The following is a 27,836-nucleotide window of genomic DNA, read 5'->3' as shown; positions in this document are numbered from 1 at the left end:
CATAAATCTTGACAAAAGTAAAGACAGTCATGGATCCCACTGAGAACTGGTGAGAGGAGTTTTTAACTAGGCATTGAATGCTTACTAGAGACACTGTGTTAAGTAAGCATCTTCATTTAATCCTAACAAAAATGGTACAAAGTAGAAGTACAGAAATTAATCTCCAGTTTTAAGGAGGGCACTGAGGCTGTAGAAGGTTAAGTAGTTAGAGCTAGTAATCTGCTTTTGATGGATGACATGACAATGATAGAAGTTCATTTGTTTACTGATTTTACTCTTAATCATATGTGTGGCTAGCTTGGTCCCTGACTTACCCAGGATTACAGTGTGAGTGAGCTCACTCACTCTCCTTGCCTCCCTCACACAGAAGAGGGGAGAATGAGTCATGGTTGTGGTTGGCGTGAGTCTGTTTTGCTACTCCGTTAGCCACATGGCAGTCCTACTTGGAACAAAATGACAAGGGAGTATAGCAACAGTTATCTCCTTCCAACTTCTCACTGACTTTAGCAGTCACATACTTAACCTTGCTGGATCACCGGCAGTCATCCGTGATGTCACTCAGTTTGTTTTTCGCTGCCTGCCTACCTGTGGCTCCACTCAGTTCCTCCGTCAGCAAGCCAACTTAGAGTGTAATCTCACTGCGCTCCACCTTGTGGCATCCCTTGCAGTTTCCTCTGTGTTTGCTTGTCTTTCCCATTTCTCTTCTGCATCCCCAATGCCATCTGCTTTTCAGCCTTGATACATTATTTGCAGTTCCCCAAATGTCTGGTTCATGTTCCTTGAACCTTACCTTGTCTGTCTGTTATTTATAATGTTCCCTCTGGGAAGCTTCCTCGCTTCCTCAGGGCAGAGTTAGAAATTTTCTCTTTGTCTGTTGATTTTCGTCAAGTATCTGATTTTTGGTTGTCTGTTGATATTGTGGATGAAGTTTTAGGTTCTTGAATCTAGGGTTATTAATGTAGGTAACTGGAGTGAGTCTCCTCTTAACTTTTCTTCGAAGTTTCCTCATTCCTTAGAGGCTCCTACCTTGACCAGAAAGGCTGGTACTGAACTCTGTGTCTGAGAAGTATGGTGATTGGCAGGCTTTAGTCTAGGGTGTGATGGAGGAGAGTGGTGGTAGTTTCCAATAAAGAGGACTTTGATCTGGGGCACGAGAACTCTTGAAGGAGCCCTGCCTGCCTCCTGCCTAGGTTTTGTTTCTTTAGAGAGTGTTTCTTTGGTTTTAGGCAGGATTCAAGTGTAGCTGCTATGTGTAGCCATGTAGTCTTGGGGATGGAAAGTGGTTAGGAGGAGTTGAATGGCTGTGGCCTTTCTATTCCTTAGGCAGTCTTTTTGCTCCGTGTCTATTTCTGCTCTCCTAGCTCTGTTGGAGCCTCTCTAGAGCTCTGCCAGAGGGTGGCACATACATCCATTCAAGACTTTTCTTGTGTTTATTCTTGGGTTGTAGCTTTCTTTGCTCTTGTGTATGCCTCAGCTCGGAAGAGATTATATTACCTTGTTTCCTTTAATTTCAGTAAGGTGGAGTGGAAAAGAAGAGGCAGAACCATTTACACAGTCTGTCTATCATTTTGAAATCCTGAACCAGGGGTTCTGTTGACAACTTTCAGCATTTGTTATTTTAAGAATTGAAACAAACTTATATAATGAGTGTATTATTGATTCCCATGTACTGAAAGAATAGTTTGGAATATTTATGGGCTATGAAATTACTGTAAAGCTGAACTACATGATCTTTTTATGAATAACTTGTGTTTAAAAAATAGTTAATAAAGCTTTTTAGGGCAAGGAAAGCCAACAGTACCCCACATACCTGGGCAGAGAGGATGGTGGGGAGGTCTGAGGCATTGCTACTAACTGCTAATTGATAGTTGGGGCCAGAAGCAAGGTAACTCTGGCTCACACAGTGTTTACATTCTAGAATCAGGGAGTGTAGCTTGTTTCACAGAGTAAAATTTGCTAATTTTAGGTTGTCTTCCATGATATGACATGAAGCTCAAAGCTCTGCTACTTTGACTTCCTAAAGCAGAGTACTAAATAGTGTCTTCAGAGTTAGATGGAAGTTGCAAGCTGGGTTTTATTTTGATGAATGATAAAGAGAGTAATTTGCTATGTCTTCTAATAAGAGTGAAAATGAATCTGTATGCAACATTATTTTTATTTCTTAATACATTTTGGGAACGTTAATTGCAACTGTGTGGTTCAGGGATTTAGTGCAAGAAGAAGAACAGTTGATGGAAGAAAAGAAAAAGAAAAAAGACGACAAGAAAAAGAAGGAAGCTGCTCAAAAGAAGGTAGTATATATGTATCAACTATCTATGTTAAGCGATCTAAACAGATTTAAAAAGAAAACTACTCTAATTGGATTTTTTAAAAGCATTTGATTGAATGTTTTAATTTCAGTGGAGATTCATTTTAATATTTAATGTTTTTGATTATGCATATGTAGTAACTTGCCAAGTGTATACAATTTAATGCATAGTTATTTAATCTTGCTGGTAGTTTTTTCGAAGGTAAGTAGTTTATATAGGTCTTTATCTTTCAATCAGCTCTTCCTAGGTTTTCATAATATATGCATCTCTCCATATGTGAGAGGAGCGAGCAATTTGTAGCTGCATTGAAATCTGGCTCTCCCACAGGGCGTGCTACACGGTGTGTCCTTCAGCTTTGTTTAGCCTCTCTGGGCCTTAGTTTCCTTATGTTTTGTCAGAGGAGAATTTAATTAAACGAGATAACGTAATACACATAATGCACATAATAGGAAATAAAGTGTCAGTTTCCTTTCTAATTTTTGTTTAGTACCTGGGCTGATTTCAGGAACTTGCTGTTTACAGTAAGATATTTGAAAATAAGCCTAAGACATAATTTGCTGCAGAAGATCTCTAGCCTCATACACTGTCAAACTGTTAATCAAAACAGTACAAATCATAGAAAAGGAAGGATTATGTTCATAATTATAAAGTTTTTTTGTTTTTGTTTTTGTTTTTGTTTTTTTTTTTACAAATTAATAATCCTGATGACAGTGCTGGGCACTCATCTCCTACTGTATCAACATTTCAAGGACCTTAAAAATGTTCTAAATGACCCAGTGAAATCACTGTTCCACTTCTGTATCAATGGCAGTTCTGACTTTAATTTCCGACCTACACCTCTTTTGTGCCAGGCGCTGTATTACAGCTGTACACTTTTCTTCACATTATTTAGTAGGGAAAAACACAGCGTCCAAATCTGTGGTAGGTGGGGAGCTGTCGAAGACAGGGAACTACTTGACTCAGCCTGGAATAGGACCAACGGAAGGGAAAATTTTCTTAGAGTTGAAATTAGCCAAGTGAACAAGGAGTGGGATAGAAAGGGATTCCAAGCAGAGTAAAATCCGCAGTTAGCGCCCACAGCCTGATAGAAGTATGGGTTTTGATTGGTGGGAGTGGGACGCCAAGGGCAGAAGTGTCACAGGATGAGACTGCAGAGGATTGGTGTTAGCTGTGGACTCTTCTCCTGGTTTCAGCCATTGAGTGTTGGGGAAAACACCAAAGACATTTCAGTAGACTGATGTAAAAGTTTGTGCTTGAGAATGTTTGTCTTAGCAAACCGTGGGCTTGAATTGGAAGAGGTAGAAATTAGAGGCTCAGACGCTGGTACAGGGACTGGCAAGAACCCACAGAGTCTGTTGGAAGAATATGAAGGGAGAGTGACTTCCCTTGATGCTTCTGTTTCAGATTGAGTGACAGGAGTACATCTTGGGAGGAGTTAACCAGGTAAGGGAATAGAAAGGGATAAAGAGAATTTCGTCCTGGAGTGCTGAGCTGACAGCATGATCAGCAAGTACTTACAGGGTGGGAGGTGGGGGGCATTGGACGATGGAGAGTGTACAGGCGATAGGTGGCCCTAGGATTTAGCCTTTTGCTTGCTCTCAGGAGTGACTGGGTGGGATGCATTGTCATAGTCAGGGTTTAGAATAGGTTTCTAGTATAGAGTTTTGGCACTGATGATGCCATAGACCTTTGTCAGAGGCCTGTTGGTACAGGCTGGTCTTTGCAGTGTGATCAGTCTTTAGCTGAGGATTTGTTGTGGTGTGGAAAAAAATTGTTTCCCCTGTAAGTTAAGGTTGGGGGAGGCTTATGAAACTCTTGGTCTGTGCTGTGAAGGCGATTTACTGACTGAAGAGAGCTTCTAAGAAACTTCAGAGACTTGTTGAAGAAGACGCTTAGGTGTACTTTATGTAGAAACGGTGGTTTGGCAAGCATCTGAGTGTTGTGTTAGCTGGTTGATCCTTGCTTCTAAGGAATTCAGTATGTAGCTTGAAAGTTAGGATGTCTGCGAAAGGCTAGAGAAGAAGCCTAAGGTACTATATAATGAAGTCTGTTTATTTAGGATTTACCCTATTTACTGAGAAAGTTCTGAGAAAGGGAGGTCATTGCTCAAATGATTTCTTTAAAAGTTACATTTTTATAATGTGTGATGTGAGTAAATTTTTTAAGGTTCTAACATATACAAATAATGGCTGTAATTGCCAAGGTTCATCTTTATATTCTCTGATAACTAAATCTCTGACTCACCAAGTCAGTGTCTTTAACATGTGAATGATGACTTTGTGCCATTTAACCTCTCACCAGATCTGAAATGACAACTTTTATACTCTCTCCCACTCCAACTCTGCCTCACTCGGTTCCAGTCTCTCACCCTAACCATGTCCTACTGGAATCATCACAGAGGCTTAGGGATATTGGGGAGTGTTTTCTTCTTTTGCTAGATCTTCAGTATTGGTAGGATATTCCTGTGTATCCTGTAGATACAGTAATATTTAACCACTGAACACAATATATATATATATTTTATTTCTTAAAGATTTTATTTATTTGTTTGAGAGAGAGTGAGCACAAGTTGGGGTGGGGAGGGACAGAGGGAGAAGCAGAATCTCAGCTGAGCAGGGAGCTGCCTTTGGGGCTCCATCCCCTGACCCTGAGATCATGACCTGAGCTGTAGGCAGAGGCTTAACTGACAGAGCCACCCAGGCACCCTGGCCACTGAACACAATATAAAGGAAGTTTAATACCTCTAATAAATGTTAAGTGTAGTAGAGTAGACTGCTACTGTAAATAAGACTGTTCTTCAAATTCCAGATAATCAGCTTACAACTGAATTTGAGTAACACACTTTGGTGTAGCAAAGACAGCTGGTATTTCTATAGGCTGTTACCAAATAGCTATTAAAAAAACAAAACAAAAAAGAATCCCAAGATGGCACACTTACAGCCCATATGAAAGATTGTGAGTCACAAGAGTTTTAAGACAAGTTTCCTCAAGCTTGTTTTTTGTCTGTAGTAGGAGCCAGCAGGTGTATGCGGGTAGGTGGCAGACATCTACATAAGACAGGTAGGCAGGCCCATTTATATGAATGTTGGAACATAAAATCACTACAGTAAAAACAATCTGTAGGTTTCATGTAATGTATGCACATGTTAAAAATCTATATATTTTTATTCCTGAAAAAGATTTCAGGTAACTATCTGTTCTGATCTATTCGTTTTAGATAGAAAGAAGTTAAGCATTAAAATAAGTTGAAGAGGCCAACCATGGTTTTGTCAGGGTGACAGAACTAGGAATAGGATGGGAAGCTGCTTAGACACCAACCACCCACCCTCCCCAACACTCTTCCAAAATTAGGTGCCATGCCATGGTGTTGTCCTTTGTACTTTTTTTTCTTTTTTTAAGATTTTGTTTTTGAGTAATCTCTACACTGCATCTAGGGATTGAATTTACAACCCCAAGATTCAGAGTCGCACATTCCACCAACTGAGCCAGCTGGGCGCCCCTATCTATTCTTTATACTTTCTGCTTTATTTTTTACAGCCTAAAGGTGAACTTTAAAGCCACAAATAATATATCGTGGTACTTTCTGTAAGGCATTTAACAAGTCTTTTTTCTGTGTGTACAGAAGCATGGTCCCTTTGTATTTTTTTAAGGAAATACACTTCGTATTTTTTTAAGGAATTCATATTCAGATCACAGGTTATTTTCTATTTTAAATAAAAACCAGGTAGCACAGCTCCTTCTATAAATGATGAGACACCAGCAAGGCTCACTATAATGTTTTTACTATGGTAGTTTTTTGTCTACTTAAATATAAATTTTAAGTATCTAAATTCCTCTTTGAAGAAATTTTACATGAAAATTACATGCTTTTCATTATATTTCAGCCTGGGTATATCTCTCACAATGAGATCAGTGACTGGACGGCTTTATTTTTAGTTCTGTGTTTTGAAAAGCTTTCTATTTCATATCTAAGAGGGCTGTTTACTTATCTCTTCTAATTCCAAGGCTTAGGAAATAATTTGTTACAGTATGGGAATGTAGTTTCTGCACTTAAAAAGGGCAACAGTGGTACCAGTAGCTTGTTAATCTCCAGGTTCTGTTTTTAGAAGAAATTTGTAGATGGAATCTTGAGAGAAATGTAATGAAGGGAAAAGGAGGTTGAGAAATAGCTTAATTATAGAGGGATAATTTAGTATAACCTTTACTTTAAGCATGTAATTGTAGTTCCTAGAAAGCATATAATGGTTGAGGGGCCGGAGGGAAGCAACAGTACAAATAGGGATCTTTTAGAGTTGAGAATGTTTTAAGTCAGTGTTCATGACTATTTTTGTTACTGTGTTAGGAACTGAGGGGATTGTTACAGGCTTTGTGGATTTAAATGTACTCAGTTTGGGTTTAAGTGCGACTACGTTATAGAAAACCTCCAACTTTCATTCCCCTTTTCAGAAATTTTACTGTCAGTCATCATGTCTCCCAAAGTCCATGTAGGTCTGAGGATCCTATTCAGCAGAGCAATGAGCGAAAGTTTCTCAGTAGCCTGAGTGGTAACATAATCAGGCCTGGAGCAGGGCAGTCAAGTGTTCACAGGATTTCAGCTGACTAGTCTCCACTTGGTCTCAGTTCCCTTTTTTTAAAAAACAAAAACAAAAAAAACCCAACAACAACACTGTACACAGCCGGCCTGAGGTCTAGGCTTGAGTGCTGCTTGCGAAGAAATCCTAGAAAAGCTTTCTGACCCCTAATTATCTCATTTAAAATAGGCGAACCTAGCCATCAATTCTTTTTTTCTGATGTTAGTTTGTAATACCTAGCACTGTGAAGATATGGTAGATGATTAGGAAAAGAGGAAAAAAAAAAAAAAAACTGGACTTGGGAACCTGGAGTGTGTCTGAGTTGGGCCGTTTCCCAGGGTGAAAGGACCGAGCCAGGGTACTGGCCACTGTGGCTGGTGACAGCCGCAGAGGCTAAGACCTCTTGCATGCTTCCTGCATGCCTGGCGGGTCCTTAAGGGCCACTCTCCCCCCAGCTCTTCATGATTTAGATCCTTCTAGGCTCACAACAGCTCTGGGGTAGGTGTTTTTGTTCCTGTCCTACAGATGAGGAAATTTTGGTTTAGAGAAGTTAATTTTAATCAAGGTCACATCAGGTGTTAAATGGTGGAGCCAGGATTCAGGGTCTGACTTCAGACACTGAGCTCTTAGCCATTCAGGTACACATATGTAGGGAGCTTAGGGGAAAGTGGTGCGGAGCCTGACAGAAAAGGTGGCATATTGTGTGTTTGCCGCTTGTCTAATAGCTTCCTTCATGAAGTGAGGCAGTTGTAGTAGTTCCTTGTGGAATCACAGCTCAGGCTTTTTTTTTTTTCCTTTTCTTTCTTTCTTTCTTTCTTTTTTTTTTGATAGTAAGTAGGCTCTGTGCCTAACATGGGGCTCAGACTCATGACCCCGAAATCAAGAGGTGGATGCTCTACCGACTGAGCCACTCAGGCGCCTCTGTTTTTTGTTTTTGTTTTTAAGAAAAAGATACTCAATATGGAAATAATTTTTATAGATTTGACAGAATCCTTTAATTCTGTTACACAAGAAGGTCCCCAGTGATAATCTCACATTTGAATAATACTGTAAAGAAAAAATCTTTCTGTGTTGTACTTGAGCCCCATAATAGCCCTGAATGATAAGTAGTACGGTCGTCTCCCAAAACCCCCATTTGAGGAATTGGGAAACTGAGACCCAGAGAGTTTGAATGACAAGGTCATGTAAAAGTAAAAAGGAAATTTGAACTTAGTTTTAACATATTTTATATAAGCAAATACATATAAAACATTACTATTCTACATGTAATCAGTATCAAATATTATTAATGCTAGTTTACCTTTTTTAAGTAACAAAAAGTACAAAACTGCTATTTTACACAAAGCAGTTTGGACTCAGTTTACTTCAAGGGTCAGTAGCCACATGTGGACAGGGCTGCCATTTTGAACAGTGTAGACAGACAGACACTCATAAAATCACCAATCCTGTTAGGAAAATTATCTTTTGAACAGTTTGAGTAATATGCTAGGTCCCTGGACCAACCCACAAAGCCTTATTTTAAAGAAGTGGCACTTGCTGAGTTCTGTTTCCTCTTAATCTGTTAGGAGCTCTTGGGTTCTGTTAAATTCCTTCAGTATATTAGTCAGTACTCTGACGGGCAGACACCTTTAGATGTCTTCTCTGTGCCATTCTCTGTGGATGACAGAGTACTGAATGAGTAGACTGTTGTTCTGAAGCAATGTGGACTTGTTTTGGAGTTGTTTTTCTGGAGGAGTTGGAGACTACATATCCTTTATGTTAAGGCCAGAGAAAGCAACACTGTCTATCTTGGGGATACTGTGATCAAGGCTTCTGTATATTGTAACTTAGTTTCCGTTTGAAGTAAACTGTGGAAGAGACTAGGATAGAGTTTAAAAAAAAAAAAAAAGATTTTCAGTATGTAAAATAATTTTTGTACTATAATGTTTTGGCTTCAGAAAATTATGTATTTTATTGTTTGCCATGGTACTTCTCATAATGTATTCATATACCAAAGTCTCTCTAATAAAACTGATCATCTACCCTCAGATTTTTTTTTTTTTTAAAGATTTTATTTATTTATTTGACAGAGATCACAAGTAGACGGAGAGGAAGGCAGAGAGAGAGAGAGAGAGGGAAGCAGGCTTCTTGCTGAGCAGAGAGCCCGATGTGGGACTCGATCCCAGGACCCTGAGATCATGACCTGAGCCGAAGGCAGCGGCTTAACCCACTGAGCCACCCAGGCGCCCCTCTACCCTCAGATTTTAAAAACAATTTCTCCAGAAGTAAAATAAGTGTTCTAGCTAGTTAACTGGTGTTTTGCCATTGTCCTTCCATCAGTTTTGTTTTGTTTTTGTTTTTTTTTTAATTTTTGATCCATATGAAGTAAAAGATGGGCCTCCATTATTTAGCATAACACTAGTGCTCTAAAACTTGATAAAGTTGCTCACTGTCTGGACTGACTCTGGCTCACTAGGGAAAGATTGTTTGGTATGGCTTGAGGATTAGGGTAATTGCCATAGAGTCCTTTACCATCTAGTTCTATAATCAAATTCAAAAAATGCTATTTTTAGTAACAATAATTTAATATGAGTAAGAAAAATTATTGTGCCCCATGGCACTTAAGGAAAGTTTTATCTTTATTTAGGAACAATTCCTGGTTATTGGCTACAAATTATTCAGTCTTTCCTCACCTCCCTGCCTGTCCATGTACCTTTTATTTTTAGGACTCCCATGCAATTGGCCTTAACTAAAAAGTTGTTTTTGCTTGTGGCCTCTGTCTGTAATCTGTTCTTTGTTTTTGGGGCCCGTGAAGTTTGAGTGAGGTACCTTGAGGCAGCTCTGCTCTTACTATGTCAGAGATGGTGGACAACGGGGCAAGTGTGGCAAAGCAGGGTTGGCATCAGTTTAGCTTCTGAACACAGTAGTTTTAATGAATTATCAGATGTGTCAGAAGTGACAGATATGTTTGAAATTTTTTCCCACTCAAAAATACTTAAAAGTTAACTACGTTTACCTGAAAGAGCAGCCTAACCTCCAGGAGTTAAATTTATTACTGATTTGGCCAAGTGGTTATATTCAGCTTTTCTTCCAGAAAACTTAATTTATTTTTTTATCATTTGAAATAAGAATTTTTGAAACCATTTAAACTTATGATAAACTTAATAGATCCATTAAATGTTAAAGGTGACAGTTACAGGAAATTCATTTAAAAATTAATGAGAAATGTGCAGTGCCATTTTTTTATTATTTACTGTCATTCAATGATGTCTTCTCTGATCTGTATCTAAAGAAACATTTCAAACATTCTCTATTAATAAACATTGTATCAGGGACAATGGGGCACATCTGTGGGAAAAGCATGCTTTCTTTGCATATCTTTTCCTATGCAGTTCACCTAAATGACAAATTCCTTATTTAATAAAAGTGTATATGTCTTATATAATAGTAATATATTAACATTTTATCATAACAATCCATTTCTTTCAGTTTCATATTTACATTGTTTTTTGTTTGTTTGTTTTTATTTTAGGCCACTGAACAAAAAATCAAAGGTACGTTGTTTAAAGCTATTTTTATCTTTTTTTTTTTTTTCATTAAAGCAAGGTTGTTGATATGCATTTTTATTCACCTCCAGGATTGGGAGAGGCAAGAGCATGAAAGAACAGAGGGGTGGGGACAGACTTCTTCAGTGACACACCTTGGAGTCATCTCTTGGGGTTAATGGTTTACTATATTACTGCTCTCAAAATGTGCCGCCTTCAGACCTGCCTTACACTATCTCCTAGGATGGGCACCACTTCTTGACATACTCCCTTGATTTGAGTCTTTGAGCACATGTACCTTCCCTTCAGCCTCTGTGTAAAAAAGTCTTCTTATCTGGGATTATCTCTGGGACTATTACCTCATCCTTTGCTTTATTCCTTGGTCTCTGTAAACAGTTGTCCCCCACTCCTTCCTGGAGGCAGACCATGATACCCACTCTATATTAATTCCTGAAAATAGTAGATTGCTAACCTGATGGTCATTTTGCCAGACTGAGCAGCTCCCAGTACCCGTCAAGCAGGAGCCTTCAGGCTGCTAAGGAAACAGGAACATCATTCCTCTCAGATCCTGAATTAGGAATTCTTCACCCTCCCAAGAGTTGACTACCTGGTAATGAAAGGTGTAGGGCTCTCAGATGCTAAACTTGTTAGGCTTGAAGATCCTGAATTTTCACGTGTAGCTATATCAGAAGTACGACCTCTGCATTTGGTTGAGAAATGCAGCTCAGCACTGCCTGATTTTATTTGAGGTCAGCATTTTGTTAAAGTAATTTTTATGAGCTGCAAGTGTCTAAGAGTGAACAAGAACAGTCTTAGCTTATATTTTACCGGAGAAAGTGGCAGTAGAGGGAAACACCTAAACACAGTATAGTATAATATGATTTGCTTCAGGTAGAAATGCCGTTGTTGTCCTGGAACATAGAGGATTAATGAGTAGCTTATTTGACACAGGGGGTTAAGGAAAATCTCCTTGAGATTATGAATCTTAAAAGATGAAACAGCCAATCCAAGAAGAGATGAAATGGCAGAGGGATCAATCAGCATGATTGAAGGTACAGAGACAAGAAATAATGTGGTGGTATTTGCAGTGGATAGTCCTAGGGCTTTAAATATCCAGCAATGAATGGATGGGGTAGAAGGGTTTTTCTGAAGAGATAAGTAGGGGTTAGGTCAAGAGAAGGCCTTATATGCTCTGTGTACTAAGGAACTTAGACTTCTGTGTTATAGGCAGTTAGAAGCCACTGAAGAGTTTAAGCAGAAGAGTGACATGGGTTGGTTTTTTGTTCTTTTTTAAAAAAGCTGTCAGACACTGTGCATGAAAGTGGCAGCTTTCATTGGCTGAAAGATGGAGCGAAGAGAAGAAAGGCACTCTCTGGGCAGAGGAAGCAGGTGGATAAGAAGAGGGAATATTCAGAGAATAAGTGTGGAGATGTTGGGGGGAAGGGACAGAATGTAGGCCTAGAGGTAGGGGGAAGTCATTGGGCTTCATACTTTTAGAGAGAAGGGAGCCAGCCTGGGTGATGTATGAAATTGGTGAATCACTATCTTATACACTTGAAACTCATGTAACACTGTGCATGGACTATACTGGAATCAAAATAAATAAACTATCAGTTTGAGTTGTAGAAAAAGAGTGGTGAGCCGGCGAAGGTCACAGGCGTAAGCTATGCCTAGGAGCTTCTCCTTGTCAGGACTGTCTAGCGCTCACCAACAGAGTGCAGCACCAGAGAGGGAAGTGGGGGAGTAGAGAGGGTAAAGACGATTTGAACTGAGGTCTTGTGGGAGACGGATGGAAGATGTAGGAGGTCTAGAATTCACAGGATTGCAACTGGTGAGATCAGAGGGGGAATCAAAGTTCAAATGTGCCTTTGAATCTGGACATGTAAGAAAGTTATAGGGGTGTGGAATGATGTAGGGGGGGTTCCAATAATTTGTTGGAACATGACCAAATTCATCTTCTTCAAGCTCAGTTTTCACACACCACTCCCCTCTATAGGGATGTTAAGTTGTCCCTTTGCTCTGCTTCAAGACCAAACTCCTCTGCTTGGCTTTCAAGGCCCTCTTTAATCTGACCTCCTGAGATCTAACCAGCCTGTTGTCCCTCATTCCTTTATACTTTTCAGAGCATTCTCATCTCTTTCATGTTCATTCCTGTTTCTGTATCTTTTTCTTAGCCAAGGAGGCCTTTTAGGCTCTCCAGACCTCACAGAGCTCATCTTCTGAAGGATCACTCCAATGGCCATGGATTCTCCCTTCCCGATTTCTTAGGATGTTATGATGTGTCTTAAATTTGGGCCACTTGATTATAGTCCATCTTAGAGTTTTGACTGGCCCATGGGTGTTTGTTTCTCCAGCATGATCTTTGAAAGCCTGCTGTTTATATCCTTTCCAAATGTAAATCATCCTTTTACATCCGTACATGAAATATGAATGTATTTGAATCTTCTTGATTTTAAACTTTACAGAGTTCTGAGAATGTTAGGTTACTCAAATGTATGAAAGTCACTTCAAAATGTATTGTTGCTTTGACAGCTGTTTTACTCCACCCTTTTCGATGGCAGTTCTGTGATTGGCCACATTGTTCTGGTGTATGAAAATGTATTTATGTTTGTGCCGTGTATAATGTCTGTGTTATATGTGATTTGGGGTTCATGGTGATTAGAGATTACAAACTGGAAATTTGTGGGACAGGTTTGGCACACACAGTCATTAGGTTTACTGAATGTTTGGTTTTGGAATAATCTATGACTTACAGAGAAGTTGAAAAGGTAGTAGGGAGTTTTCCCACATACACCTCACTCAGTTTTCCCATGATTGACATCTTGCATTTCTGTGGCACCTTTGTCAAAACTAAGAAACTGATATTCGTATTAATGGGACTCCAGACTTTATTGAGATTTCCCTTTGTCTTCCGTTAACTCATTTCTAAAATCCAGCACCAGATACACAGATACATCTAGTTGTCCTGTCTCCTCAGTCTCCTCTGGTCTCCACACAGTGTGTTGGTTACCCTTTACGTTTCCCATTGGCAGCATTTATAAATCAGGAGATTCTGCATAACCAAGAATTGCAGTTTCTCTTGCAGTTTTTACGGTCCACATCACTTTTTGTCCTTCTGTAGTAGAGTCTGTATCAGGCCCGGATCTGGTAACTTCTGGCTGTCAAGTACTTGAAGGAAACAGGGCTGCTGTGACTGGGGGACTGAATTTTGAATTTTTATTAGAGTCTTTGTGATTGTCAAGAGTCCCCCTCTTAGTGTTCAGACTGAGCATGACTAGTTAGGCTGCAGCGCTCTCTATGAATTCTGCCTAAATGAGCTGTTCTTTCTAAGGCTACTGCCATTTCTGGTTAAATAACACTAATGTTGCTTCCGCCCAGTGGTAAGACAGTTTGTGTAAAAGTTGGGGTCTTGTAAAGTATCATAAATTAAATTCTTTTTTTATTTTTTAAGATTTTATTTATTTATTTGACAGACAGAGATCACAAGCAGGCAGAGAGGCAGGCAGAGAGAGAGGAGGAAGCAGGCTCCCCGCTGAGCAGAGAGCCTGATGGCGGGGCTCGAACCCAGGACCCTGGGATCATGACCTGAGCTGAAGGCAGAGGCTCAACCCACTGAGCCACCCAGGCGCCCCTCATAAATTAAATTCTTGACCAACTTTCATACATGGAGACAAGTCGATGTTTATTTCCTGGTACAGTGGATTCATAACTCATCTAATGAAAATGTGGACCAGCATAATGCAAGACAGAATGCAATTCTTGAAAGTTTTATTCTTACCTTGTGACTTGAACTTTGAAAAACTGTTAAGGAGCATGCATATTTGAATGTTTGAATATTTGAAATGCTTTAAAATATGTATGAATATCTCCTTGAAACAGCAGGGGAGTGAAAAGCTGAAAAATTTATGGTGAGGTATAGGAATAGATGGATACATTTTAAGATGTCCTGTGGCCTTACATAATGTAAAGGAAGAGAAGGAGTTAATATTCTCTCTTCGGAATGCCTTTGGGAACTTGATTAAGAAAAGTAATTTTTCAGGGCACCTGGGTGGCTCAGTCGTTAAGCATCTGCCTTCAGCTCAGGTCATGATCCCAGGGTCCTGGGATCCAGCCCCGAATAGGGCTCCCTGCTCAGTGGGAAGCCTGCTAACTCTCTCACTCCCCCTGCTTGTGTTTTCTCTCTCACTATGTCTCTGTGAAATAAATAAATAAAATCTTAAAAAAAAAAGTAATTTTTCAAAAACTGCTTTTCAGCTCTGACACTGACTTGTTTTAGAAGCATGCTCATTATACATTCCTTGCAAAAGAATAAGCGCTGTTAATTTTTGACAGCTAACACCTCTCTCTCTCTCTCTCTCATCCACTCCCCTCCCCTTCCCCCCCCCCCTTCCTCTTTCTCATGCTAGTGCTTTCTTCAGGTGATTTTATAAGCAGGTTATATCCCATAGAATAACAAACCCCAGAGCTCTGAAGACAGGTGGAAGGAGGCTGAGATGGAAACAGGAATGGAGAATAGTGGATAAAGATTTTTTTTGTTTTCTGGTAATCCCTTGGGGAAGCATAGCTTATTGCTGCTATTCTCTTTCTGGACTAATTAAAAATTCTTAATGAAAATTGAGTCCGCATTTACAACACATGTTTGTTCCTTGCACATTTGGAAGCCATTATTCTTGCTCAGTTCTTTTTTTTTTTTTTTTTAATTCTTTCTCAGTTCTAGCCTCACAATTTTTTTCAAAGATTTATTTTATTTATTTGAGAGAGAGAAAGAGAGAACAACAACCAGAGGGAGAGGGCAGAGGGAGAGGGAGAGAGAATCCCAAGCAGACTCTGAGCTGAGTGTGGAGCCAGACACGGGACTTGATACCATGACCCTGAGATCATGACCTGAGCTGAAATCAAGAGTTGGACACCCAGCTGACTGCGCCACCCAGGTCCCCACAATTTTTTTTTTAAGTCGAACATGATTTTATTGCTTAGCTCCATTGCTCCTGGGGAGTGATCAAAATATTCAAAAGCTGTTAAGTCAGGGCATGTGAAATCATATTGGAGACATCCTAATGACTAACTTTGAGCACCTACTGTGTATCAGGCACTGCTTTATATATACTTAATCTAGCCAAGGGGAATATGCTAAATATTTAATCACTAATAATGAATGGTTACCAGTGGTTCAGAACACATACTGGAGCAGGGTCCTAAAAGTTTCATATGCTAAGAGTAATCTTTTAGCTCTTGAATTTTGGGAAATGTGTGGGACTTAGTAGAAGGACCAGGGCAGCAGACTGGGAACTCTGAGGCTTCGTGAAGTGTAGGATATTTAAAAACTAATATGGGAGTAGGCCTTCATCAGAACTAGTACTAGAACATATTATTCTAGTACAATATAAGTCTGCATTTAATCCCTCCAGCAGCCCTATGAAAGGAGATAGTATCCTCACACTTAGAAGTGAAATTGAGGCTAAGAAAAATCATTTGCCTTTTGGTTATGCAGCTGGTGAGTGGCTGAGCCAGGATTTGATGACTAATTCTAGTGGGCTCTACTGCTACTTTCTCCTTGAAAACAGCCCTGTATTTACATGGAAAACAAAGTAGGAAGGGTGCGCTAGTGCTTTAATAATACTCAGTGAGTGAACTAAAACAATGCATGTTTTAAAAAGATTCCCAGAAAGATCTTTTAACAGGTTTTATGGTACTTCCCCAAGCACAAAGAAATAAAAAGTTGTATCACCAGCGTAATTTTGTGAATCAGGGAGCATCTGACAACTGCAATGTGTAAAGTGGTTGGCTTTTCAGGAATCATTAGAGAAAGCTCTGAAACTGTTTGCTTCATCTTTGTTGATGAAAAAGAATAATATGAATTTTGAGGACCAAGCAAGATGATTTTCTAAAAGCTTCCTCCTGGCATCAGACCTCTACACAGTTAGAACCTGTCCCTTTTTGGAGCAAAACTAATTAAGTTTGAAATGCCTTGCTTCACCTCTTTCAGGGAAATGTAAAGAGACTGACAAAAAACCCACATTGCCCCCATTTCATGCAATCTTCAGAAGGAGGGAAGAAGTACCTTCTGAGGAGCACGGGCAAATGTGAGGCCCCTACCTTCAGTAAGCTTATTGACTGAGAAAGCTGGGAAAGGCAGAGGGACACAGTTTAACTGTGGGGATGGGATTGAAATGACTGTTTGAGTCAAAGGAAGAAAGCGTTTAGTTTGTTCCCTTCTTATTAGTAAGTAAGCAAAGCAGTCTTCCGTTTTCTTTTCATCGTCACTGCCAGTATCAGCTATGTTGTGCAGTCTCATGAGGTCATCTTGGGAAACAAAGATAAATAAAAAATAATTGTCAGGCAATCCTTTCTTCCAGAGTTGGGATCCATAAAGTGTCCTTGTTTTTGTTTGTTTAACATTCATGAAATATTTATTGTTTGCTGACCCTGTTTCATGCACTGTTGTGCATGAACGAAACCAACTTCCAAGTCCTTGTCCCAACTGTGCTTCATCTTTTTGTTTTACTATAGTAGCGGTAAATATATTTACCTGTGGTCTCAGCTTTTTACTTCATAAAGTCTTAAGTCTCTCAGTCACAATCCTGTAATAATGAAATTCAGGAATTTTGGTAGCTTGACAAAGAATTCCTGTGCTACATAAATTTTCAGAGGAGAAACTGAGGCCTAAATAGATGTGACTGGAAGTGTGTTGCCTGACACTGTTCACATAGTGGCTCATGTAGGAACTGGCCTTTTTCAGGGCTGTTAGGGAAACAGAAGGGGCTACTGTGGCTGAGGCTGAGCATCAGCTTCTGAGGCTCTCCGCCTCAAAGCACGCCTGTGACTCTGTCATGCAGGTAGGGAAGTTCTGTTAGAACTGGACCTTCTAGGCAGTGTTTTTCTCCATAATATAGAATAGAATCATGACTTCTGTGTTACGGGCAGGTATTAAGTAATAACTGGGCAACCTAGGTTCTGATTCCAAATGTGCCATCATAGTACGTTCACTTTATGAACGTATGAGACTATGAGAAATTGTGAGGGCAGATGTGTGCTGACCTCTTCGAAGGAGAAGCAGAGTTTCTTGCTGATGAAGAATTTACTAATGGCATACATCTTTCTTCCTATGAAAGGTGTCTTTGAGCTTTGTAACTCTCTTTGTAGCTCAGCACTAACAGTAGGGGGAGAAATGGCCTTCTGCTTCCAAGGGAAATAGTAGATCAAAGTCACTTAGGTATATCAAAGTCACTGTTTTTCCTTTCCCTCTATAGAGAAAGGAAAACAATTTGTATAGATTTATATATAAATCTAAATTTATATACTCAGTGAGGCAGTGAAGGATGCTAAGGACTCCTTTATGCTTGTAAGATCAGGGCCATTTTATTTCCAGCATATGTAGTTATGTTTGCTTCTAAATACCAACAAATTATTGAAGTAAATAACAGTGAAAGATTTTGTAACTTCATATGTTTTTGATGCGGCTCTGGTAAGTTAGAGATGGGGAAATAGGAGAAAAGCAGACATCAGTGCAGTCAGCAAAGCAAACTATTGTTGGAAAGTAGATTCAGGGACGATTGACTCCATAGTTGTTGGAGACTTGTGGAAGTATCCTAAGGTTGTGTCCTAAGCCCTGAGATTCTGCCTTGGTAGCAGTTAGGTCTTCAGTTTCAAAGATGACAAATCGGGCATCTGAAGTGGTTCAGTCAGTTAAGTGTCTGCCTTCAGCTCCAGCAATGATCCCAGGGCCGTGGCATTGAGCCCCACACTGGGCTCCCTGCTCAGCAGTGAGCCTGCTTCTCCCTTTCCCTCTGCCTACCTACTTGTGCTGTCTATCTCTCTGTCAAATGAATAAAATGTTTTTAAAAAATAAAAAAAAAATCTACTGAGGAACAAACACACCTTCAAAAACAAAAAAAACAAAAAAAACAAATCAGGAGTCGTCTGGTTTGGTTTAAATTTTGGAGAAGTCAGGAGAGATTAGCAAGAATAGCTTTATCAGGGACGCCTGGGTGGCTCAGTTGGTTGGACAACTGCCTTTGGCTCAGGTCATGATCCCGGAGTTTCGGGATCGAGTCCCGCATCAGGCTCCCAGCTCCATGGGGAGTCTGCTTCTCCCTCTGACCTTCTCCTCGCTCATGCTCTCTCTCACTGTCTCTCTCTCAAATAAATAAATAAAATCTTAAAAAAAAAAAAAAGAATAGCTTTATCAGCTCTAACCAGGTAAGAGAAAACTCCAGACTAGGAAATAACACAGTATATATTCTGCTTTGCACTTCTATGTTCTTCAGTTCTAGTAAGAGTAGTATCTGTGCTTCAGAACAGTACCGAGAGAGCTCTCTCTGCTACAGCCTCATTGAAAATGCACTGGATAAAAGCAGCTGGAAAGAAAGCATTTGGCCTGAAGCAAAAAGTATTGAATCTTCTACTGAAGATGATAATCATGGAATTCTAGCATAAACACAGCATAGTGTTAAAAGTCCAGGCTTCTGAGTCAGATACCATTGGATTTGAATAGTGCCTTTACAGTTCTTGTTTCTGTGACCTTGGGCAAGTTCTTTAACCTCCATGCCTCAGTTTGATGCTGTGGAAAGGAGATAATTCAGGCTACTTGATGTTGTGGGAATGAAATAATATAGAACATAAATCTCAGAACCGGAGACTAGTAAATGCTGAGTATAGACATCTTATTATAGAAAGTTTTGATTTGCAGCTTTCAGAGTGACTACGCTATAATTAGTGACTTCCCTATTTTTGGAGAGTTTGATTTTGCTCTTATAAGTAAGGGGAAACTTAATTTATACTAGGAGGAACATCGGTTTGGGGGCCTAATTTGGTTTTAAACTTAAGCTCTGCCATTGACTAGATGTTTGATCATGGGAAGCCTTCTTCTAATCCTTAACTGCCTCATCTGTAAAATGGAAATAGTATTTTAAATTTATAGAATCGTGAGGCTAGAGTGGTATCAGAGTGCCTGGCATCTAGCTGATATTTAGTGAATTTGAATTCCCAACCTTGTGGTTGTGCAGTATCCTAGCAACCTTTCAGCCTCTCAACAAGGCATACCAGCAGTGTCCCCAGTCACATCAGAGTTCCTCTTCACCCAGACGGTGATTTGGTTTTTCCTCTCATTAAAGTAGAGCCCGACCCAGCATGGGTGAATCACAGTGCAGCATCTGCCATAGTGTGAGGAATAGGTCTTGCAGCATGTGAATGGGGTATATTATCTTTATAAATTTGGCAGGCCCAAACTGGTATTTTATTGCTTTGATCTGTATTTATTGGTAAAATGGAATATCATATGTTTAATTACTTGTGCCTTTTTCATTTTATGAATTTCCCGTTCTTGTTCTTAACCCATTTATTTCCTGGGCCTTAGAGCTTTTGTTACCAGTTTACATGAGCTTTTTTTTTTTTCTTTTTAAATATTTTACTCATTTATTTGACAGAGAGACATCACAAGCAGACTATAGAGGCAGGCAGAGAGAGAGAAAGAGGGGAAAGCAGGCTCTCTGCCAAGCAGAGAGCCTAATGCTGGGCTCGATCCCAGGACCCTGGGATCATGACCTGAGCCGAAGGCAGAGGCTTAACCCACTGAGCCAACCAGGAGTACCTATATGAACTTTTTGTATAATAAACTTATTAGCATTCTGTCTCATATATTTGATGCAAATATTTCCGAAATTATAGATGATATCATACGTTTGAAGTTGTTCTGAAGTTGAGGTATCAGGCAGAAATATCTAAATTTTGCCCAATAGTAGACTCCGCAAAGGGGTATATATGCAGAGGATGCAAATATATATTTTAGAGCAAGAAAAGCAAAATTAAATAACCTTTGTACTCTTAGGTTAAACTCTGACCCTAAACTCTAGTGACTTTGTGGGATGTTTCCCTGAATTAGCTTTAAGGGCCTTATCCCAAAGCAGTACCTCTTTTCCTTCATTTAGGGAAAATTGGGATAGACAGTGGGAGAGGAGAATGGATCCCTTTAATTTGTTCTAAAGGACAGATATTTTTCTAGTTTGCCTTTTAGTTTGGAATAAACACACACATACACACCCTTGCAAAAATAAACAATACTGTATAATTTTATTTGGTCAAACTTAACAATTTTTTACTCACTGATTACTTGACTGAGTTATGCTGGGAAAATCTACCATTTATCCAGATTTAGAAAAACTTTTGCCCATATTTTCTAAAAGCTTTTTATTAACTGTTTGATTTATCTGAACTTTATTTTATTTATTTCTTTTTTTTAAGAGAGAGAGAGAGAGAGAGCACACAAGTGGGGAGTAACAGAGTGGGGCAGAGAGAGAATCCACCTGACTGAGGCTTGATATCATGACCCTGAGATCACAAACTGAGCCTAAATCAAGAGTTGGACGCTTAACCAACTGAGCCACCCAGGCGCCCTGACTTTATATTTTTTCTAGTTAAAAAAAAATTAAGTGTCCTGTATTTCCTAAATAATTTATTATCTTCAGTGAGTTAGGACATTTCCTTTATTGCATAACTTTTAAGGTCTTTTTTTTTTTTTTTTTAAAGTCACTAATGGAAGTCCAAAGCTCTCTACATGTAGTGGCAGTATCTGTCAGAACAGTTTTCCAAATTTACTTAGATGTGACAACCACGTATGGCCCTTGTTTGAAGAAATACAGATTCTGACTTACTAAATCTATGAGGCTAAAGAATCTTTTTTTTTTTCCTTAACAAATATCCCCATAGCAGTTATAATAAAACAAATTTAAGAATCACCTCTAAAATGGTAAGTTCTGAAAGAGACGACAGGGTAGTCTGACTTATTTTCTTTAAAAGCATGTACCTCTACTTGAAAACTGTATCTTTTATCATCGTGATGTTCTGAGTCTCACATATTTGGACAAGATTTGATGGGTAGATTAACTACACATCTTGGAAATACCATGCTGTGAATGTTGTGTGGATATCTTCCAGCCGTTAGAGAAGGTCTGTGCTTTAGAACAGATTGCTCAGGCATTTTGCTGGAGAGTAGAAGATTGTATCAAGGTAAATTAGCTGTGTATCTCTTTGTGTTAGTAATTTGATATGGGAATGTTTGCGTAGGAAGATTGAGTTCCCTGAGGGATTGGAGGTAGATGCTTCCCTAAGACCCAGGAAAAGGTATGCTTCCCATTTCTGGATGATTTGTGAAGTGAATTAAAATTAAATGAATTGAAAAAATTTTTAAAAATAATATTAAATGAATTCAGTGTAATATTTAGTTTAAGTTCAGTATTTAATTTTGAATCAGTTGTTTATGATGCCTTGGTATGTGTTACTTTTCCTTACTTTAGGAACTTTTTAACCAAAATACTAAGATTTTTTTGGTACCTATTTAAGGTATAAATATGGTGTGTTATATTTCATATTAGCTTTTAAGTGTTGTTTTTCACATTATCAAATAGCCATTTAGTTCAACTTGCTAAGGATTGGCAGAAGTTAGTGGATTGACAAGCATTTGAAGATTTTCTAGGTTGACTAGTGGCACTTAAAACTGCAGCTGTTTGTCCACAATGAAAATTCTAGCATTGCCTCTATGTGTATCAACTTAAAAGCCAGACTTGCCCCTTCTGTGCCCTTCAGTGCCCTTCAGCATTCCAGAATGAGTTAAGTTAGTATAGGACAGGGAATGTATATCATAAAGGGGAATTATATTATAAATCATCCAGGATGCTTATTAATGAGTAAGAAGAAGATTTTTATAGTAGTACAATGTTTGGCCAAGTTTTAAATAAATTTGATTTGTAGGCTCAATTTTAATTGAATACAATGGTCTTTGCATTGTTTAACCATTATTCTGGCTTCTTGTTTCCCCTCCTGTCCCTCTTAAAATAGAAGGCGATGGAATTTGAGTTATTGGGCCTCAAATACAGGGGAAGTTGGTGAGCATTACTTCCATAGCAGTAAAGTGACATTGTACCTTTCCTCCATTTTCTGTGGAAAGCTGTGGAGTTGGAAAGCAACAGAAGTTGGAAGCCCCCTTCTTTGGAATTTCTTGGTATAGAGAATTTTCTAATCTGCTTGAAGTTTTCATCAGGTTTGTGCTTTTTGAAACTGCCCTGGTGTGACTCGGCTGCTATTAATCAGGAAGGCTGGAAGAATTGATTTCACCCATACTTGTTTGCTCTAACTCTGATCATGAAGCAGATTCTTTAAAGTGAAGACTATTGAAAACTACCTTATTGTTTGAGCAGGGCAGCTAGAATGATCGATTTGAGAGTTTAGGCTTAAGGAGATTATAATTGCTTACTGGAAACCTTAACTGTAGGGAAGAACGACAAATCTTATATGTGGTGTTGCCTGAAATGCAGTTACAGTTTAAATATACTAGTTTGTAGGATATTAGCTTTTCTTCCAGAAGTTAAGTTGTGGCTTTTAAGAGCATAAAATCATTCTCTGTGATGAAGATTTTAAAGAATGTTTATAGATGACTTTTATTTTTTTAAAATACCATTTGAGCAATGGTAAGGATTTTCTGAGGTACCGAGCAAGTGTTTGGAGTTTAACCTAATTATTGACAGCTAGAAATGTTGCCTTTTATTTTCTGGAAACTCTGGCTTGTTACTAAATTGCCTTAGTACATTTTTATCTTGTTGATTACACCTACTCGTGTTTGTTTGAGAAGGTAGGAAATTTTCTCTTAGTAAAAATAAAAAATACTGGGGTGCCTGGGTGGCTTAGTTGTTAAGCATCTGCCTTTGGCTCAGGTCTTGATCCCAGGGTCCTCAGATCTAGCCCCTCAGCAGGCTCCCTGCTCAGCGGGAAGCCTGCTTCTCCCTTTCCCACTCTCCCTGCTTGTGTTCCATCTCTTGCTGTGTCTCTCTCTGTGAAGTAAATAAAATCTTAAAAAAATAAAATACTTAGGAAAATCCTGTACTTTTGCTTTTATGTGAGAGTAACATTTTCCAACTGAGGAGCTTTCACAGGTACTCAACATTTGCCTTCAAAGAGCTTAACATGATGGTTTTGTTTTTTCTGTATACATACTGAGATTAGAAATAGTTACTTTAGGGGCGCCTGGGTGGCTCAGTGGGTTAAAGCCTCTGCCTTCGGCTCAGGTCATGATCTCAGGGTCCTGGGATCGAGACCCTCATCGGGCTCTCTGCTCAGCAGGGAGCCTGCTTCCTCCTCTCTCTCTGCCTGCCTCTCTGCCTACTTGTGATCTCTGTCTGTCAAAAAAATAAATAAAATCTTAAAAAAAAAAAGAAATAGTTACTTTAGGTAAATTTAAAGTTTGCCTAAAGCAGTCTTAAAAAGCACTTAAAAAGTGTACTCATAGATGTGTATTGAGTATTATTTTGAACCTGGTAATTTCAACTATTTCATTTCTTTTAAGAATTTGAACACAAATCTGTATATGGTTTTTATTTTTTTGGAGGGCAGTTTAATGTTTCATTCTCTTAAAATGAAATCATGTCTTAAAATGATATTTTTGTATACTTAAGCCAATATTTCTAGGAGATTTGCAATGTAGCCAATATGAAAACTCTTACACAAAGCTAAGTTACAGACTCTGGTGGAAAGATACAAAAAAAGGAAAGGCTTGAGGTATTAAGTAGTGTAATTCAGGATGTTAATGGCTACTTTATATTTAAACTGTTGTTTCTGTTAAACTTTTATATAATAGAGTTCACTCATTTACTGTTTTCTGAGATAAATTTATTTAAATGGCATTTTAAAATGTTATATTAAAGATTAAAATACGTAAATATTAATATTTTAATAACAACAGTAAGTAAGTAAAAAAAATCTACAAATTGAGAATTTGGTATATTTAGGATTTGAGATATTAAATTGTCTATCTAATCTTGATTTTTTTACCTTAACATAAGACAGTTGCTCCCCCCTGCCCCGCGATGAATAGACTATTTTTTTGAACAGCTTCAGGTTTACAGAATGATAGAATGTTTATACATAAGAAATATAAAATACATGAAAGTAGCAAAAGTTAATAATTTAACTGTAATATTGGTTCTTCTATTGTTTTGCAAAGTGGGAAGTCTTGATTTGGAGCATGATTTAGGAAAATGTTGGTTTAAATTCTTTGCACAAGTAATTTTTCTATTCTAAAAAATTTTTTAATTGTTTATTTCTGGGCCTATGCAAGTTTTGCCCATTAGCTTTAAATTGCGAAAGACCAGTTGGGTCGCAGTCTGGCAAAAAATGTAACATTAAAAAAAAAAAGTAACATAAAAAAGTTATAGTGCCTATGCGTATTTTGTACTGACTGAATGAAATTCCTTCAAAATACTTTTCTGGTGTTATGGACGATATGTATGATGTCATGGCTGATAAGGGTATCTTCCCAGTTTAACAACCATATTGACTGAACTTGTTCTCCAGATGCTGGCTCTGGATTTTTTTTTTTTTTCTTTTTCCTGAGCAGAGATCTGTAACCACTGAGTTATTCAGCAACATACTAACCAGCTACCATCATCTTCCTTATTCTTTCTACTTCTCTTGATTTTTCTCTCTCTTCTTTACTGGTTCTTAATTAGTCCACTTCTTAAATGTCAGTGTTGCACAATGGTTCACCCTATCGTATGCTGATAGTTCTTCAGTTGTTCATTCAGCTAGCAGCTCTTGGCCATTTGCTGTATTTGGTGCTGGGAATGCCAATGATAAAGAGAAGGAGAAAGGAAAAGCCAGCACTTAAAGAAAGCGGGTGCAGTGGAAGGGATGCATTAAGAAGGGTTTTATGGGAATAGAGGAGGGGAAATTGCTTGTCATAAAATGCTTTTAAGATTAGCAGAACCTAGGTTGGGGGTGGATGATGATTCGTTGTTTCCTTGGAAAGCTGGATGGAAAGATTTGCGAGAAAGACATCAAGGCATTTTAGGCACACAGAGCATCACAAAAAGGAGTGGGGTGTCTTCCGGAGCGTTGCAGACACTTGGTGTGGGAGAGAAGGAAATGTGTGTGGACGTAACAGGATATAAAGCTGGCCATGCCAAGGACTTTATTTATTTGTTTATTAAGATATTTACTTTATTTATTCGACAGAGGGCGAGAGCAAGAGAGAGAGAGCACAAGCAGGGGGAGTTGGGAGGCAGAGGAGAGGGAGAAGCAGGCTCCCTGCAGAGCAGGGGAAGCCTGACATGGGACTCTATCCTAGGACTCCGGGATCATGACCTCAGCCAAAGATGGTGGCTTAACCAACGGAGCCATCCAGGCGCCCCATGCCAAGGACTTCAGATGATTTCTGATGTTACTTTAGTGATATAGATAACTTGGGCAAAGAGATGATAGATTTGGAGGAGGGGGTGAAAATTGGGGGAAGGGAGTGTGAAGATGTAAGCCAAGGAGACCAATTGGCAGGCTTTTGCAAGAGTATATTGATGGAGGGCCGAAATCACAGGAGGGACATTGTAGATGATAAGGATGCGTTTGAATTCTATGAAGGAGATAATCTATTGGGGATAGGGAGAATTTGAGGAAGAAATCCCTGCTTGAGTAGATAGACCATTTTCTAAAATAAATGACACCTTCTCTCGTGCCTCTCTGGCAGTCCTAACTTACTCTCGCCTTTACTTCTCTCTACCGTGGGAACCCATCCTTTTGGTCTTGACATTTTTTCTCATTCTACTCTCCTGACTTTTTTCCACCTGTATGATGAATCCTAAATTTTATAATTTTAGTTCATACTTCTACTGAACTTTAGAACCGTATATTCAGTTGCATTCTGTGCATGGATCTCCCATATCAGTGGTTTTCAGAGTTTATCTGAAGACTCTTAAGAGACTGCCTGAAATTGTCTTGAGATCAACAAGGTCAGGCTATTTTCATAATGATTGGAAGACTTTGTCTTATTCACACTTTTTCTCATGAGTACGTAGTGGTTTCTAGAAGTTCCATAATGTGGATGTTAAAACAAATTGGATGCAGAGGCAGATGTGAAAATGTACTTTTCTGTTAAGCCAGATATTAAAGAAATTGAGAAGAATGTGAAACAGTGTATACTTTTCACTGGTTTTTTGTTTTGGAAAATAGTTATTTCAGAAAATATATAGTCATTCATGTAGGAGTTTTTTTTAAATGAATTAATATATTTTTAAAATTTCCCTGTTTAGATATCTAATACGGTAAATATGATTGTAGCCCACATAAACAGAAGATTTTTTGGTATTCTAACTTTTAAAAATGCAAAGGGGTCTTGAGACTAAAATGTTTGAGAATTGCTGTCCTGTAGTAACAACAAATCTAACACATTAAAAACTAAACTCACTAAACTCATTTTCTCTGACGTGTTTCCCAAACTTAGTTTTTGTCTTCTGTTTCCTGTCTTGGTAAATTCCAGGCCAGAAACCTGAGGGTCATCCTTACTCCTCTTTTTTTTTTTTTTTTTTTTTTAAAGATTTTTTTTTATTTATTTATTTGACAGACAGAGATCACAAGGAGGCAGAGAGGCAGGCAGAGAGAGAGGAGGAAGCAGGCTCCCTGCTGAGCAGAGAGCCCGATGCGGGGCTCGATCCCAGGACCCTGAGATCATGACCTGAGCCGAAGGCAGCGGCTTAACCCACTGAGCCACCCAGGCGCCCCCTTACTCCTCTTTTTTAATCTAGATGGCAATAGTGGTCACTAACATTTATTGAGTGGTAGCCAGATGCCAGGTCCCAGGTCCTGTTCTCAGTTCTTTACATCCATTATCTTGTTAAAACCTCACAACAACCCTACTTGGTAGAGGTATTAATACTTAACCCTGTTTTACAGATGAGGGAACAGAGGTACCGGTTGGTTAAGTACCTGGGCCATGGTTATGCATCTAGTAAGTTGCAGAGCAAAGATTTGAATCTAGTCAGTCTTTTGAATCTGCACTTCTTTGTTCTGGAACAGTTTATGGAGGTTGATAGGATGTTTCTTGAGGATTTTATAAGCACATTCCCTGTAAAGTCATCTGGGCCACGTGGTTTTTGGAGAAATAAATCTTGCAGGAGTTTTACAGTGTCTTCGTCATTATTATCGGATCTTCTCTTCTGAGCTGATTTTGGTAAATTATATTTTATAGAGCAGACACTGGGCAACTATAGCTTGCAGATTTGGTCCATGGCCTATTTTTGTATATCAGGTTTTACTGGAACACAGCCACATTCATTCATTTATGTGTTGTCTGTGGCTGGTTTTTGTGCTACAACACCTGAGTAGTTGCGAGAGAGACTGGATGGGCTGCAAAGCCTGAAATGTTTACTCTCTGGCCCTTTACAGGAAAGATTTGCTAAACCATGTTACAGAACATTGTTCCTTTTAACTGATTTTTTTGTTTTATAAGTATATATTATACATAGTATTTTCTTGTATTTCCAGAATCTCTACATTTGGAGTTAATGTCTTTTTTTATTTTTTTAAATTCCTGGAATGATTTATATTTTTTCTTTTTTCTCCCCATTCTATAGGATTACTAAAATTTTGTCAGACTTACTGGTAACAGTGTTGGTGTT

The 27,836-nt window shown here is 38.8% G+C and overlaps 1 protein-coding gene across 8 annotated transcripts in view; it reads left to right on the top strand.

The window, feature by feature from the left end:
• Positions 1-27,836, top strand: part of TNRC6A (trinucleotide repeat containing adaptor 6A) — a 106,593-nt gene that overhangs the window by 24,615 nt on the left and 54,142 nt on the right. For 6 of the 8 annotated variants that reach the window (XR_007124575.1, XM_047714483.1, XM_047714482.1 and 3 more), the window contains 2 exons: positions 2,204-2,291; positions 10,392-10,413. The exons of 1 other annotated variant lie outside the window; for it this stretch is intronic. Coding sequence is in view for 6 of the 7 variants with exons in the window: in XM_047714483.1 (XP_047570439.1) it covers positions 2,204-2,291; positions 10,392-10,413 (110 nt within the window). In the remaining variant the exon portion in view is untranslated. Of the gene's footprint in view, positions 1-2,203; positions 2,292-10,391; positions 10,414-16,603; positions 16,627-27,836 lie in introns of those variants that run through there. One more of the 8 variants, XM_047714486.1, reaches the window with a different exon arrangement.

The sequence above is a fragment of the Lutra lutra genome, chromosome 18, assembly GCF_902655055.1.
Source record: "Lutra lutra chromosome 18, mLutLut1.2, whole genome shotgun sequence".
Taxonomy (NCBI): Eukaryota; Metazoa; Chordata; class Mammalia; order Carnivora; family Mustelidae; genus Lutra; species Lutra lutra.
Note: the sequence above shows the minus strand (reverse complement) of the source record. Positions and strands in the feature narration are given on the sequence as shown.